This window comes from Dermacentor andersoni, chromosome 2 (genome assembly GCF_023375885.2).
Source record: "Dermacentor andersoni chromosome 2, qqDerAnde1_hic_scaffold, whole genome shotgun sequence".
In the NCBI taxonomy this organism is placed as follows: Eukaryota; Metazoa; Arthropoda; class Arachnida; order Ixodida; family Ixodidae; genus Dermacentor; species Dermacentor andersoni.
The window spans coordinates 123,574,514-123,589,300 of NC_092815.1; the positions used below are offsets into that span (position 1 = coordinate 123,574,514).

A 14,787-nucleotide genomic window follows, 5' to 3' on the forward strand; every position below is an offset into this window, starting at 1 on the left:
GTGATACTTTTTAGGTTCATAAAATCGTTTTCTTAGGTCAGACAATTCTTTGCCAATTCCCCGCAGTGGGTATGAGCCACTGTTGTAGGCAAACAAACAAACGGAACAGCCTGATGGAGAAAGGAGCGCCGGGGCCCAGCAGCCTGCGCTCGCACTCACTGGCTGTGCCAAACACTACTCCACCCAGTGAGGCTGACAGTGTCTGCGGTCAGCACGGCTGCGCGTGCTGCCTTGAGAGCAGAGTCTGTGAGTCATGTCTCATCTTTGCCTAGCAAACCGCGGGTAACGTGTCACCGCTAAGATCTGAGCCATCAGCTAGCATTTTGTACCGAAATATGAGAGACAACAGGGCCAACATTTCAACGTTTTTCATAACTGCGTGGGCTAAAGACAAATGTGAGGCTCATCCCGAAGAGCGACCTGAACAGCCTCCTAATTTCACGTGTTTGCCTTGGTTCTACAGCCTTGTTTCTGCAGCTTTGTTTCTACGACAAGGTCTACGTTTTGGTTTTCCCAAAACGGACGCCTAAAGCGATGTCCCAAGCAGTATAAGCTACATGTTGTTACTACTGCATGCTCTCAATATAGCAATTGCATGTCTCGACGTATATTTTAATGAAAAACAAGTAACAGTGCCCACCTTTTGTCCAACCGGGAGCTCCATTCTACAGCGTTATTTTGCATGTATTGGCTGTGCAATTGCAAAGTTCAACCTATTGTCAAAGAAGCGGTCTTGTAAGTCTACCAGTAGCTGTTGGTGTATTGTGCGTTGTTTCAAGCAAGAGCCTCACGTGCAATATTACAAGGACAAATAGTCAGATTTTGTGTCGGTACCATTGCAGTGCATTAGTTGTGAAGATAATACAATCAAGCATACACTTCATGCGGACCAGCTTCACCTATTATTTTACGGTTGCATACTCACGCCTGGCATCATTGATGATCGCCATATGTGTCACCCCTAGTAATACGCGAATACTAGCACATTAACGCCTTGCTGGACAAGGCTAACTACTAGGCACTTAACTGCATCAGCTGCGCCAAATGCTAGTTCTGCAACAGTTTTAGTGTTTTGAGCGGTATAAAGAATTGAGACAGCCTCAGAGTGGGCCCCTGCTACGAGCTGGCGAGCTCTCAAACTAACATGGAAGGCGATGCGCTAATGTTGACGGCGAAAGCTTAATTTCTTCAACGCTTAGTCTAACACGTGAGTGGTTAGTTGATGTTAAAAGTTACCTTGCGTGCACCACTGCTGTTCGTCTGCGTAACACACAGAACAAACAGGGAGAGATGTCTTTGCTTGAGGCGTTGTGTGCCATATTTTATAACATCTGAGAGGGTTGAGCATCGTCATTGCCTTACATGCCACATCGCACCGTAGCATAAGTATTAAACTTGGATTCGGGGGCTGCACGTGCCAAAATCACTATCGGCACGCCGTAGTGGCAGACTGCGGATAGATTTTGACACCGTGATGTTCTTTCGCGGGTCCCAAAATCTAAGTGAACGTGCGTTTTCTATTTCGCCCCCGTCAAAATGCGGCTAGGGCGCTTGGGATCAAATGCGCGACCTCTAACAATGCCATAGCGGCGAAGCTACCACGGCGGGCACAGAAGGGCTGATTTGACGGTCGACCGCTTCCGTAGTGCCGCCTGGACCCTGAGGTGCGCTCGTTAATTAATACGGCTCTGCTTCTGTGCGCCTTGCGTAATTTGTCCACTTGACATATTTGTATGGTGTTTATTTTTCAGAAATACCAGGAACGTACTATACGGTATCTTAAACTTAAGCTTATCCAGTTTCCCCGCAACCGCTGTCCTATAGTAGGAATGTTTCCTTGCCTTCCCACGCCACCTCCCCACCCTCCCTATTGTATCGGAACTGCCTCTTCTCCTGCCTCCTTTCTACAGTTCTATGTACATCCCATGTGGACTCGCACGTTAGTGGAAAGGGAAGCGCTACAGTTTCTTCGGTGCTTTTGAGGGGGGTCACAGATAATTACAACTGTCAAGAGGCTAAGGAGGCGCCGCCCAGGGAGCTCCAGAGGGCGTTGTGTACATTCTACGCTGTGGGGTTCTAACGAGTTGCTTGCATCGCCTTTCATCTCTGACTCGCTCCTGTCATGCATACACTCGCTCTTAACCACCCCGGATCTGGTATGCTAGACAGCAGCAGCAGCAGCAGCAGCAGCAGTGAGAATGTCGAAGGAAGAGACAAACAAAGCTTCGCTTTAAAAAGTTACAGTGACGTTTCCCTATGTGAACACGGGTGCCGCGCAAGCGTATGGGTGTTATAGAGCACACGACGCTATTGGCCCTCGGTGCGCCTAGACGACTACACTGTTAGCCACGCAGGTCATATTCAAGACACGGTTTCGCGTGGCTACGTCATACGTAGCAGCAGCCGGAGTAGAATGCCCCGTTGTAAACATTCGCTTACTCTCTAACTTACTTAGCATGGTGTCAGTGCGCACAGACAAACATGAACACTTCACACTCCATGACCACCGACACTCGCTATCAAAACGCTGACGTGAGGAATCACGGCAGCAGCAGCGAGCGAAGTGACCTCCGTGCTGTCTATCGCTTCAACGCAAAGTGAGTGGTTAGAACACAGCGCACGCAAAGCTACGAGCCATCGGCCCACATAGACTGTGCCCCCAAAGCAGAACATCTTTTAGATAAAGCCCGCACGACCGCGCGTAACCGCGCCATGGCGCAGTATGGTGGTAGCACTGTCAGGGTACTACCGTTCAGCACCGCATGGTTGCACAGGGTTTAAGGAGAGCATTCTCGCTTTCTTCCCTCGTGAGAGCTAACGCTTTGAGACGCTGTCGTTGAAACGCTGTACCTCTATCGCAGCGTTGGCGATCAGAGGAGGCGGCAGGCGCTTAACGAGGTTCCGAAAGCGTTGGCTGCGAAAGGGGCGCTTGAAGTACGGTTGGCGTTGCCCATAGTGCTAATTAAATGTGCAGACGAAATTTGTAGACAAGCCGGAGCCAGCACAGAGACCCAGGCGCCTTCCTCGTTCGCTCGCTTCGCGGCTTCAGACTGTAAGAGTTGAGGAGGACGTCGGGATGAAAACTTGGGAGGTTTATTTACTATATTTACAGCGAGAGTCAATTAACACTCTTAAGGGGACAGGGTAGGTCCTATTCTTGCCATGCATTTTAGGCTATGTTCGTGACCCTTTTTCTCGTGATCCGCTGGGGTTAGAACAATAATTTTGGTGGCATTGTAATCAGCAATGTTAGGTAGTGTTACTGAACCAGGATTATTTTTTTTAAAGATTATATTTTTTGTTTTCATTTTCTTACTCGACCCACCAAATTTTAGAGCCAAAATCTACAGTAAATAGCCTGTAAACAAAAATGCCCTACAAGAATATTTATAATTCTGGTTCAGTAGACTTTCTTTAATGTTTGTTCAATATCTGGAAAATATTATCGCCCTAGTGCTTGTAGTTTCTGAAAGAAAGGGTCAAATGCAGCAAAATTTGGTGTTTTGAGATAATTGGCTTTGAAGTGGAAAAAAGAGCTTTATTGCAATATAGGACAATAGAAACAAATTCTGGCGCATTTTTTCAATAGCCACCAGCCTGGTAGTCCCCTCCATCATCAACACTTCTTTTCTGTGCTAGCTGCCTTGTTTTCCGGGCCTCCTTAGTTACCAGTCGTGTAGCCCTCTCTGCAAAGTACAGTCGCCGCCGGTCAACTTCGCTCAACCACTGGACTGTGAACCGTCCTAGAGAAATTCCGAATGACCTCAAAATGTCGGCTCGAGCAATGCTGCGGTCATTAAATGTTAGCACAGCATGCATTGTCGCTATTTTCAGCGTCTTGAGGCCAAGAAAACACTGTTCGGAGCGCGCTCCCATACAACGTTGTTGAACGCCTCATTCGCGTTGTGAGTTTTTCCATGGAGACATTTCTGGAGAAGCTCAGGCTTTGAGAGCTGCGGAAACACCGGCGTTCTGCTTCGAGCGTTCCGCCGAGCGCGAATGCTTCGATGCAGACGCTCACGTGGTGGCCGCTGCGCCCACTCCTGGATTGTGTTGCGGAGAATTGGCGTCACTGGAGGTCGACTTGTGGCGGTTTCCGTGGAAGAGACGTTTTTTAAAGCATTTCTTTGGCTTCATTGCATTACCGCTAAATGACAAGCACCAAAGTATAAATAAATTCGATTGTCCGCGAAAACACGCCAAAGCACGAGCAAAACACCGCGCGTTGCGAGTAATCCAGCTGCGTCTTAGGATTCGTTTGGCTAAGTGAAATATGCTAGCTAGGTTTTCATTGTTGCCAGATGAGTGACAGCCATTCCGCTAAACGTAACAAAAAATAGGCTGTGAAAAAAATTTTTTTTTTTCAGTTTAGGAGAGGCAAAGATCCCAAGCATGTGTCAAAGGGGGCGTGGCTGTATGCTGCCTAGGTTTCGAAAAATGTTGATTTTGAGGTGATTATTTCGCGTGCGTGCAAATGAAACACTGGGCCATGTTAAGGAAAGAATAGAGATTTTAAATTGCACAAAAACAAAAAATCGATTTTTTGCGGAAAATTTGCCTACCCTGTTCCCTTAAAGTCATTACGGGCCGGCAGCAACTCGGACGCTGCGGCCCGTGGCAAGAAGCTCGAAAGATATGAATCAAGGAATTCTCTAGGAATGCTCTCCTGCTGCTCCCGGTCTGTGTCTTTTAAGCCCTTCGGTGTCTCGAAGACACGTCACGTTCGGCCAATGGGAGAGCCCGCTCAGGTTACGCCATTTTCGGCCAATCGGCGAGCCCGCTCGGGTGTCGTCATTTTCGGCCAATGGTAGGCGCTCGTGCGATGGAGTCACACCCGGCGAAGAGAGTCGCTGCTCGTGTGTTTGTCCGAGGGCTTTCTTCTCGCTGCGGTCTTGCCTTGCTGACTTGCAATGCGCCGTCACAATAGATGGATGGGGGACGCCGCCAGGTTTTCACGGCGCATTACAGCCGTCTTGCTTCGGGACCCACTTTACCCGCCACAGTGCCAGGCTCTCGCTTCACTTTCGGGAAGAGTCAAGCAATGAATAGCTCCACCGGCGGCACACAAAGTGGGGTCCGCCAACTTGTTTGCACGTGCCGTGCCTCAGGAATGTGGTATCCGTGCTTCTGCGCTCCTTAATTAGCTGTGGTGCGATTCGATGTGGTCTGGGGAACTCGAAGTAGGCTCAGGAAACGGTCCCGTATCTAACAAGACAAACACCGCCGATTTCATGAGCTGGCCAGTTAAACCTGCACGTAAAACTTTTAATCAGACTAGAGCATAACAGCCGTATTTCTACTTACTGAAGTGAAACTTAACGAAATTACTGAGTAATTTGTAGTCAGCTTAACATATACATTGAGAAAATACCGCCACCTCGTTATCAATTTATTAACTTTCCTTTTCTTTACAGATTTGTTTCACGGCCAGTATCCATTCGTGTACGACAACACGGTGGTGGCCGCAAAGACCACAGAAAATTCTTCCATAGGCCAGTGTACGTATTATCTTGCATTGAATAGTACATGGCGGCGTCTCAGTTGTTGTGGATTCCGGGCCACAGCGGATGCATTACTATCGGGCTCAATGCAAGAATGATCATTTACACCCGTGAGCAAAAGTATACGGACCACAGGGTCAGAGGAAAAACTGAATTTTTACGTCATTAACACACATAAACTAAAACTGATGAGTGTACTGGAAATTTCGCACTGCCAAGTTTGAACTAGAGTCTTTAATTTTAAATTCCATTCACAGGCAGAGAGGAAAATCAGGTTTATTGCGCAATCCCTGGTCCATATACTTTTGCTCACTGATGTACCTATGCTGGAGAACGAAGGGAAGGAGCGATGTATGGGTGATGACGTTAACATGAGATTGTCAAAATCAATTCTGAACCCTAAACTACCGGCTTTGCTCAGCTGCAGCATGTTAAACCTCATAACTAAAAGAGACGTGGGATAACTACCAGTCAGAAAAGAACATCCCTGCATATCTAACTGCCCTTCGTCCACCTCTCCTCCAGAAGCAATAACAGTGCCGCTAACGCATAATGTTTTACCAATTCCTCTTGCTTATCGAGAAGTATTAAGCATGATTCGCTCCTACAACTGCATAGTAGATTTTATCTGACCGCAACATAATCAACACGCCTACCTACTAGATAGCAGAGTCCCCTTGCAAACTAGTTTATAACTGCTAGAGCTGCATCTTGTTATTTCCAATAGCCTCCATGTGAGGTTTGTTTGTTGGCTGCTGCAATGAGTGCATAATCCATTGTTCGCCTCATGAATACCTTGACGCCGGACGTGCCCACAGGTGAGAAATACTATTGGCGTTGGCAAATTTCATGTCACCTATGGCATGCAGATTTGTCTATCCTAGCGGGAGTGGTCGATTTTGCGAGAGCCCGGTCTGTCATAATAGGTATAATCCGTCAAACTTATACCTGTGGTCATCAGGCGTTATAAGGCCAACAAGTCTGCAATGTACTGCAGAAGTTTCACGCTTGGCCTGTTATGATGCTCGTGCGTTCGCCACGCAGTGTCCAGAAATGGCGTGGGGAGTCTCGGGAAACAAGACAGAGGTATGCCAATTTGCGCCCACCATCTCTGACCACGGCGGGCTCACTACTGATACGCTAGCTGTATCATAAATTCAGCATGTAAGCTTCGGAATGCGTGAATAGATGGCGTGCGCTTTAATTTCGACGTCGTTTTGTACAAGAAAGAAGCCACCACTCGACTACGCATGTGCCGCGTGTTCAAGTGTGTGTGTGTGTGTGTGTGTGTGTGTGTGTGTGTGTGTGTGTGTGTGTGCGTGTGCGTGTGCGTGTGCGTGTGTGTGTGTGTGTGTGTGTGTGTGTGTGCGTGCGTGTGCGTGTGTGTGTGTGTGTGTGTGTGTGTGTGTGTGTGTGTGTGTGTGGTGACTTTTGAAGGGGAGGAAGAGAGAAGTGCAGTGCTGTCTCTCAGAGGAGGACACCTCAACAGCACTGCACAGGGAAAGGGGAGTGGGAGAAAAAGATAAGGGAGAGAAGGAAAAGAAGGCGGAAAAAAAATAAGGGTGAAGAAGCAATGCGGGGCTTACAGCTGTTCAAATGGCGCAGTTGTCGCTTCACGCATGACGCAATTGGAGCTAAATTTAGTCTCGCGCGCTGCGTTCCCCGAGGCTTAGCCCGGCAGTACGTTTGCCGATCCGACCGAAAGTGATCGCGATTGAGAGTTCACTCAGCCATAGTAGGTATAATCCATCAAACTCAAGCATGTGCTGAGCAGCAGTTATAAGGCTGAGACGTGTGCAGTCTATTGCAGAAATTTAACGCTTGCTTGGTTACGGTGCCCACGCGTTCGATGCGCAGAGGTTAAGAAATGGTGTGAGAAGATTTGGACAGCCAGGAAGGACGTGTCCGTCTCTGAAGGAAAAGCAGTCGCAGCAGATTAAGCCAAGCGCAGGAGCCCCAACCTTTTAGTGCGACGGGCTCGAGCGGTGCAGGGCAGTCTGAGGCGCTAAGTAGGGAAGTCATTTATCTAGTGACCGAACAGCCTCTGCAAAACAAGCGGGCCCTCTTCAAAACAAGCAGGCCCTCTTCAAAACAAGCGGGCCCTCTGCAAAACAAGCGGGCCCTCTGCAAAAAGGGAGCATGCCCAATTGCGAAATTAGGCCGTAAGACCCCCAAGAGCTGTGACATAAGTTAGGTGTGCAACCGTTCTGATGCGCGTGTACATCTGTTTTGTATTTGGTTGCATTATTTTTGTATGCCTTATAGTGCCCATAGACCCTCTGCAGCCCGTGAAAAACGTTACATGAACTCCACTGCGGCTGCCTCACTGATAAAGCCTACCCAAAACCTTTTTTTTTCTGCATATTAGAGTGATAGCACACGGGACCGGAAGTGTTTTAGGGTCGCAGGCTAACTGCTGTAAAGGTGCGTGCGAAGACTATACATTTATGACATCATCACGCAGGCGTGATCACTCTGTACACCCAGTGGGGCCCACTGCCGGTGCCAGTGTTGTGTCCCTACTGCAAGCACCAGATCGTGACCAAGACCGTTTATAGTTCGGGATTCCTCACCTGGATGCTCTGCGGCGCCCTCGCGACACTCGGGTCAGTATCAATGTTCAAGACTCTTGCAACGGACGCGGTGAATCCAAAGAAAACATAGGGGATGTTAGCTGCAGTTTTAAATTGACATGTACGAATAATGAGGAAAATGGAAATGAAAGTGAGCGAAAACAAAATACTTGTCACCAGTGACAACCGAACCACAGTTCCACATCACGCGTGCGATGCTCTCCCAATTGAGCTGCGCGGCTGTGCGCTACGGGGGTTTATCGGCCAACTGCCTGCTCCTGTAATTCGCGCACTACACCTACCACCTGTGGTTAAAATGATGTGCAACGTCCACCACCAATGCCTTGAGTGGCGCTGGCCAACAATTCCAGAGACACACTTTGTACACATACACAAGTGCAGATGAAAGTGGATAGCCGGTCACCGTAGCTCAATTTGTAGAACAGCTAGCGCGTAATGCGCGAGATGTGGTTCTGGCTCCCTTCGACGGCGAGTTGAGTTCTTGTGTGCGCGTTCAGATTCCTTTCCCGAGCCTGTATACACGGCAAACAGACGCTCGAGGATCAGCACCGTTGTCCCCACCATTGGCGTTGTTCTCCTGTCCCAGTGTAAACGCGGACCCGCAGCCCTCACGAGGACGGTTAAAGTATGATGGCATCAAACTTTTATTGCAACCGAGAAAGTACAAGTGGTACACGGAGGGGTACTGAGGGGGGGGGGGGGGGGGGCAATGTTGGTCAGCTAGCTGAGTGCATGGTGGGATAGAATTTGTGGAAGAGGGCGAGGTGTTGGCTTATAGCCCGCGCCAAATCACGCCCTCTTCCCACATAAAGCTCCGTTGCGAAGGGGGGGAACCTACGGTTGGTTGGAAAGGTCACCAGAGGTGCGCAGTGCGTTTGGCTGCAAAAGCGACGAAGTCAGCTTGACGCACCATCGCGCGGCACTGTAAGCTCTGCCGGAGCCGGGCATGAAGAAAAACCTTTATTGAATATTATTCAGTTGGGTTTTAAAGAAAAGCCCAACTTTTTTTTAAAACCCCTTGGTAGGAGTCGGCCAGTATCCCTTGGAACCTGGCGGCTGCCTGAGCTTGACTGACGATCGCCCGTTGAGCTTCTAGGTCTGCGCTGCGCATCAGTGCCTCCCAGGAGTCTGTTATGCATGTGCCGTCCGATATCTGTGGGCACGTCCACAGCTTATCGACCATGCTTGCTGGATTTTCACAATGTGTGCACTTAGCTTTAAATTGGCCTGCGTAGAGTTTACTAAGCGGTGGCAGGTTTGGGTATGCTCTAGCATGTAATTTTCGCCAGACTGACTCTTCCTTTTTGCTGAGTTCGCGATCCACATCTGGGTATTCCTTCCTAATTCCTCTATAGTATTGTGTGATTTCTCGGTAGGTGATCATGCTATCCTTTTCTGAAGATATATCTTCTGAAAAAGGGGTGATTGAGTCTGCCCGGAAAGTAGTGTTCTGGCTTCCACTGCTGGTGAGAACGCTGTGCGCACACACATTGGCATTCATGTATGAGAAGGTCTGTGCATTACACACCGTGGTCATGCACAGGTCTGAAAGAACCGGACGATAAACGTCGAGATAAATCTATCTTACCCTTTCTTTGAGCGCTGATGAATGCCGACTGTTTTTCTTCGGCACCCGCCGCGGTAGCTTAGCGACTATGGTGTTACGCTGCTAAGCGCGAACTCACGGCATTGAATCCCCGCCACGGCAGCCGCATTTTAATTGGGGCGAAATGCGAAAACCCCCGTGTCTCGTGTATTGGGGGCACGTTAAAGATCCGGTGATGGTCAAAATTGTTCCAGAGTCCCCCCCCCACCCGTAATCAAATTGTGGTTTTGGCACGTAAAACCCCAGCATTCCTTCATTCGTTATTTCCCCTACGGTTTCATCTCGCGAACCATCGAGACGTGATGCCTGCATCATGCCAGCTTTTTGAGACGCAAGGCTCAATCTTGGTTTCGCTTTGAATGTTTCTCCTGCGGACTACACAGTCCATGTTTTATTTCTATATATTATTATAGAACACATTTAATTGTCCCTGTACATGCGCGGCTTCTATTGTCTGTTGGGTTAACATGGTTGTCACGAAAAAAATGGAGACCCTCGGTTTCTCTTATTCTTGTTCGTTGCGCATGTGCTGAAGTTTGCCTCAAGCCACGAGTACTACTGCTCAAGCCACTCGCTAACTAATACCGCAAGGTCTCTAGAGTTGTTCGTTTCAGAGTAGTCAAACCGGCATTGGACCATATGGAAGTGGCCTGACGTTGAGCTACGCATTCGAAGCCATCGAGGCCCAGGCGCGTCTTAGAATGCTTACTATCGCGAGAAAAGTGACTTTTTAAAACTGACATTGTCGATATCTATCGCTCCTTTTACACTAATCTGTTAAATTTCTATTCATCCAAAGTGATGAAGGCGAGAGCCGGGCCGAAACGTCGAAATTAAATATTTGTTTTTGTGTTACTTTACGTGCGCCAGCATTTCTTTCAACTTATATACATATATATATATATATATATATATATATGCTAAAAATTAGATTACCAGCAAAACACGTGCCCTCTAAACAGCCCTATGAGCATTCGATGTGTCACCTCCACAGCAGCCAGGTACTGTCTAAGCCCGTCCCCTCGGCGGGGTCTTTTGCAGCTGTTTCCTTGGCTGTTGCCTGATGCCCTTTTGCATTAGGGGTTGCAAGGACATCTCCCACGTCTGTCCCGAGTGCAGCCGGGTGCTGGGCACCTTCCGCAGGGTTTAGGTTTTCCCGCTGTGGCCACGGAGTCTTTGACCCGTGAGGAAACCCATGGCTACCTCCTCGGTCTCCGCCAAGGGCTCCTCGACCTTCAAATTCCGCCGCACCAGCGGCAGCCCACTGCGCAAAACCTCGGCCTCGGGCTCACCCGCTCATTCCTCGGCGCTCGACACAGGGCCAGGTAAGTATCTGCCGTTGGAGGTGACGTTAACGGTACAAGAGAAACGCTGCATCGATCTAGACTATAGTGCGCAATTTTATGCATCATTCTCTGTGCACATAAAGTGGAAATGATTCGTTATCAGAATATAAAACGAAACCCAAGCTTTCTTTCTTGTTTTTTTTCAGTTGTGTTTACATCACCGCACACGCCATTGTGATGACACAGATTTCAAGATACCGCTTTCACATTTATATAATTGCCACGCATTCAAAGCAAGAAAGCAGTTCGCAAGTTTCTTAACCGATTTTTTTTATCCGCTACAAAAATATATAACTTCACAGAAAGTTAAGTAGCTGGTGTCTCGCATACTTTTATGTACTTTCTGGTATATTCAGCAACCAGTAATTGTAAGGCTAACCTACTTGCAGTTGTTGAAGCGTATGGAAGCAGCAAAACGGCTGTTTGATGCTTTCTGGCTCTTGCTTATGGAATTTTCTTACAAAGCCCGTATTTAACTATACGCTACGGAAACTTTCCCCACACATAGTTTATAAGATTGGCTTGTTTCTTTAAAACGTTAGCTTTGTGACGCGTTGTGTTTTAAGACGTTGGGGAAACGTCCTACGTGGTTAGTAAAATATGCCTCCTTAGCTGGGGAATGCTTCTGTAAATGATTTGCTGCAAATGCTGTTATTAACGTACACACTACTGATCACCCATAACACCGTCGCCATGTTTTCTAAATGTAAAATTGTTGTCACTGTTGGTTCTGTTAGGTCAAAGTGAAAAAGTTTTGTTTCCCATACTTCCTTTTAAATAAGTAGAACATGAGTGGCTACCAATTTTCACTTAGGCCTTAATTAACCCACACGCTTCAAATTTCATTTTAGCGAAACCTCCAAGGCGTCCCACATTCCTCGGATGTATACACTTGTTGAATGATTTAGCTTTTTCTTTTTATAACATCGTGAAAACACGAATGAAGACTGTAAAAAAGTTTACACTATCCAGGATGTTTCCTTGTCTCACTAGTAACACCCTTATCATTAGGGTCTTAAAAAATTTATAAAGGCTGAGAGCGGAGCTCTAACCAGGCGTGCAATGACAAAAGACGTAGTTGAAACCTATGTAATCTGTCTGACAGCCTTGAGCGTACAGAAATATCCGACAACAGAGTTTCACAGGGAGAGATATGAAAATCTCTTGTCGGATATTTCTTTGCTCCCAAGGCTGTCAGAGTGATTACATAGTTTTTAGCTATACGTATTTTGTCATCGCACACCTAGTTAGAGCTCCGTTGTCGTCCCCTGTAAATTTTTGTAAGGCCCTAAGGGTAATGGTGTAACCAGTACGTCAAAAAAACAACCTTAGGAGTGTAAATTTATTTTACAGTGTGACGCTTTTGAGTGATTTAGGCGCACTAACAGATTTCCTTGTAATATCATGGTAAAGCAAAACTATACACACGACGATGTCATAAAATCCACGATTCAAAGTGTTCTTGTAGTTTTCTGGGTGTGATCGCGAACTTCAGGGACCTTAGCCACCTGTTTATTTTAATGTAATAAGCCCTTTAGCGCTGAAGAAATCAAAATAAATTCTCAAAAAAATATTCTGTTGACAAAGTTCGTATGCTTATGTCGAATGTTTCTTCGGTCGGTCTCCAAATGCGTTGCCGTCAGTTTGCGTGCGACAAGAGTTACTTCTCGTTAAGCCAGCTGTATACCCAGCTGTCCACCTAGTCGTCATCCTAAAGGCTAAGCGCAACACTGCTTCTTCTCTTAATATTACGAAATTAAAGGGTATACTACGTCAAGTGCACTGGTTCCGCTCTCTGCAGGACTGTCATTGTAACAGCGAAGTTTGGGCTAAATAATCGAACTGTTCGACAATAGCTCGTCCTGCTTGTATAAGTTATATTCATAAATAAATATATACGGCGATAATAAGCTAGAAAAAATACACCACACTCCGGCTCTCATGTAAACGCCTGGATTAGAAGGCGCTCACATAAAGGTAACGAATTGCCTTGTTTTTTTTTTCCTTCTTTGTTTTGATTCTTTATTGCTTGTGGTTGGCGTTTATCTGTGTACATAACTAAGTTTCAAATTGCTGAACATTGACCGGAACTGATAAAGCCCCTAGTCCATAAAAATTTTTATTTACCAGTCACATTCAGGCTACCAGTTAGTTATAACCATTGGCCTATACCTGTTCTTAACAACTGCTCTATTTCGTTGCTCAAGCTACAAAGCGTTTTTGATCACTAGCGTGAAGTTTGCTGCTTTCCGACACCTAAATCATGCGCGTGCCGTTATACAGGTGTCAGGTACGCGTGCAGAAACGTTGCCCCCTCCAAGAAGCCTCACGTGTGCGTTATATTCGTTATCAAAGCACAATGTTCATCAGCTGTTTACGTAGCTCTGCTTACACCTTTTACAGAGCTCTGCTTATAAAACTCTGTTTACACCGCTCTGCTTGAATGTGATCTTTTACTTCCATTTTTCTCGTCGTTACAGCCTTTCAAGATCGACGCAAGGATGAGGCGAAGCAAACGAAGCGACCCGACCGCAACGCTCCAGGTCAGACGAACTGCTTTGCGGCTGGTGTGCAGGCATGAAAAAGAATAAAATTATTCCCCAACGGCATTCCTTTGTATCACAAGCCTCACGGGTCATGCTTTCATAACGTTACGTGGGGATAATGCGTTACACTTTACCAAAACAGCCAATGTAATCTCATGGTAACCACCCCCGTCGTTGGGCCTTTCTAACAGTCGTGCTGCGCTCTCTTCTACTTTATTTCCCTTTACCTCGAATATCAACAAAAACACATCATTGGCGTTTCCCTGTTCGGGAAACTTCAATTGCACTGTCATTTCTTCCGGGTTTCAAAGAAAGCACGCACAGATGTTTCTGCGTGCAGTTGCAAAAAACACGATGCAGAGACCAGATTGTTTTCTTCCCTCCCCCCCCCCCCCCGAAAGAATAAAAATCTGGTGTGATAAACGCTTGCACGTGGCCATAAGGGATGAACCAGTCTGGCCGTTTACTGCAAGCGTAGTGTATAGCTGTGTTTTTTTTACCCAGCCACGCGCTCCTCTTCGTATTCCTTTAGAGCAGACCTGCACAGCCTCTACTTCAAGTTGTATTCCCAATGATTTCACAAGTGTGCAGAGGTTCCAGATACATCTTTTTGGTCATCCGTAAGAAATGAGAGAACAGCTTTGGTAGCTAGGCCTAGGCCTCTACAGACATGCGTTCGCATTTCTACAACCGCATACACTCAGAAGAGATCGTACTTTGTATCTCTGTGGCGTGAAACATCTCAAAGGACTCATGTTTGAAATTTGATTGAAGCGCACGTAAGACCGGGACACAAATAGGGAGGTAGACAGGGCGGCGCTTGACTCTCTGCTGAATTTATTGATGGACAGAAAAAAACATTTATAAAGGTGTTACCGTATTCTCGCGCATGCGCAGGAAAGCAAGATGACACACCCATGAAACCAGCGCCAAGACTTCAGACCCTTCAGGATTCTATCGTGATTATTGTCTACGTAGATACGCATACTCTATCATGCAGCGTAATGGTTGTTTGACTGACGCAATCACTATTCCTTTTCCTAATATTGTATGCCTCAACTATTTCACGAGTTGTTTGATCTTTGTGTTTAAAAATAATCTGTGTGTCACTTAACTGGGGCTTACACCCACCGTTGCTGCAGTTTATGCAGTGCATGGCTAGGTGATTGAGTATACCTTGTGGATTTTAACGAT

The 14,787-nt window shown here is 47.0% G+C and overlaps 1 protein-coding gene across 2 annotated transcripts in view; it reads left to right on the top strand.

Moving 5' to 3' along the window:
- Positions 1–114: 114 nt before the first annotated feature.
- Positions 115–14,787, top strand: part of LOC129387529 (lipopolysaccharide-induced tumor necrosis factor-alpha factor homolog) — a 43,153-nt gene continuing 28,480 nt past the window's right edge. For both annotated transcript variants that reach the window (XM_055076534.1, XM_055076533.1), the window contains exons 1-5: positions 115–246; positions 5,415–5,498; positions 7,966–8,107; positions 10,743–11,026; positions 13,528–13,590. In XM_055076534.1, coding sequence (XP_054932509.1) covers positions 10,897–11,026; positions 13,528–13,590 — 193 coding nt within the window. In that variant the 5' untranslated portion in view covers positions 115–246; positions 5,415–5,498; positions 7,966–8,107; positions 10,743–10,896. The remainder of the gene's footprint in view (positions 247–5,414; positions 5,499–7,965; positions 8,108–10,742; positions 11,027–13,527; positions 13,591–14,787) is intronic.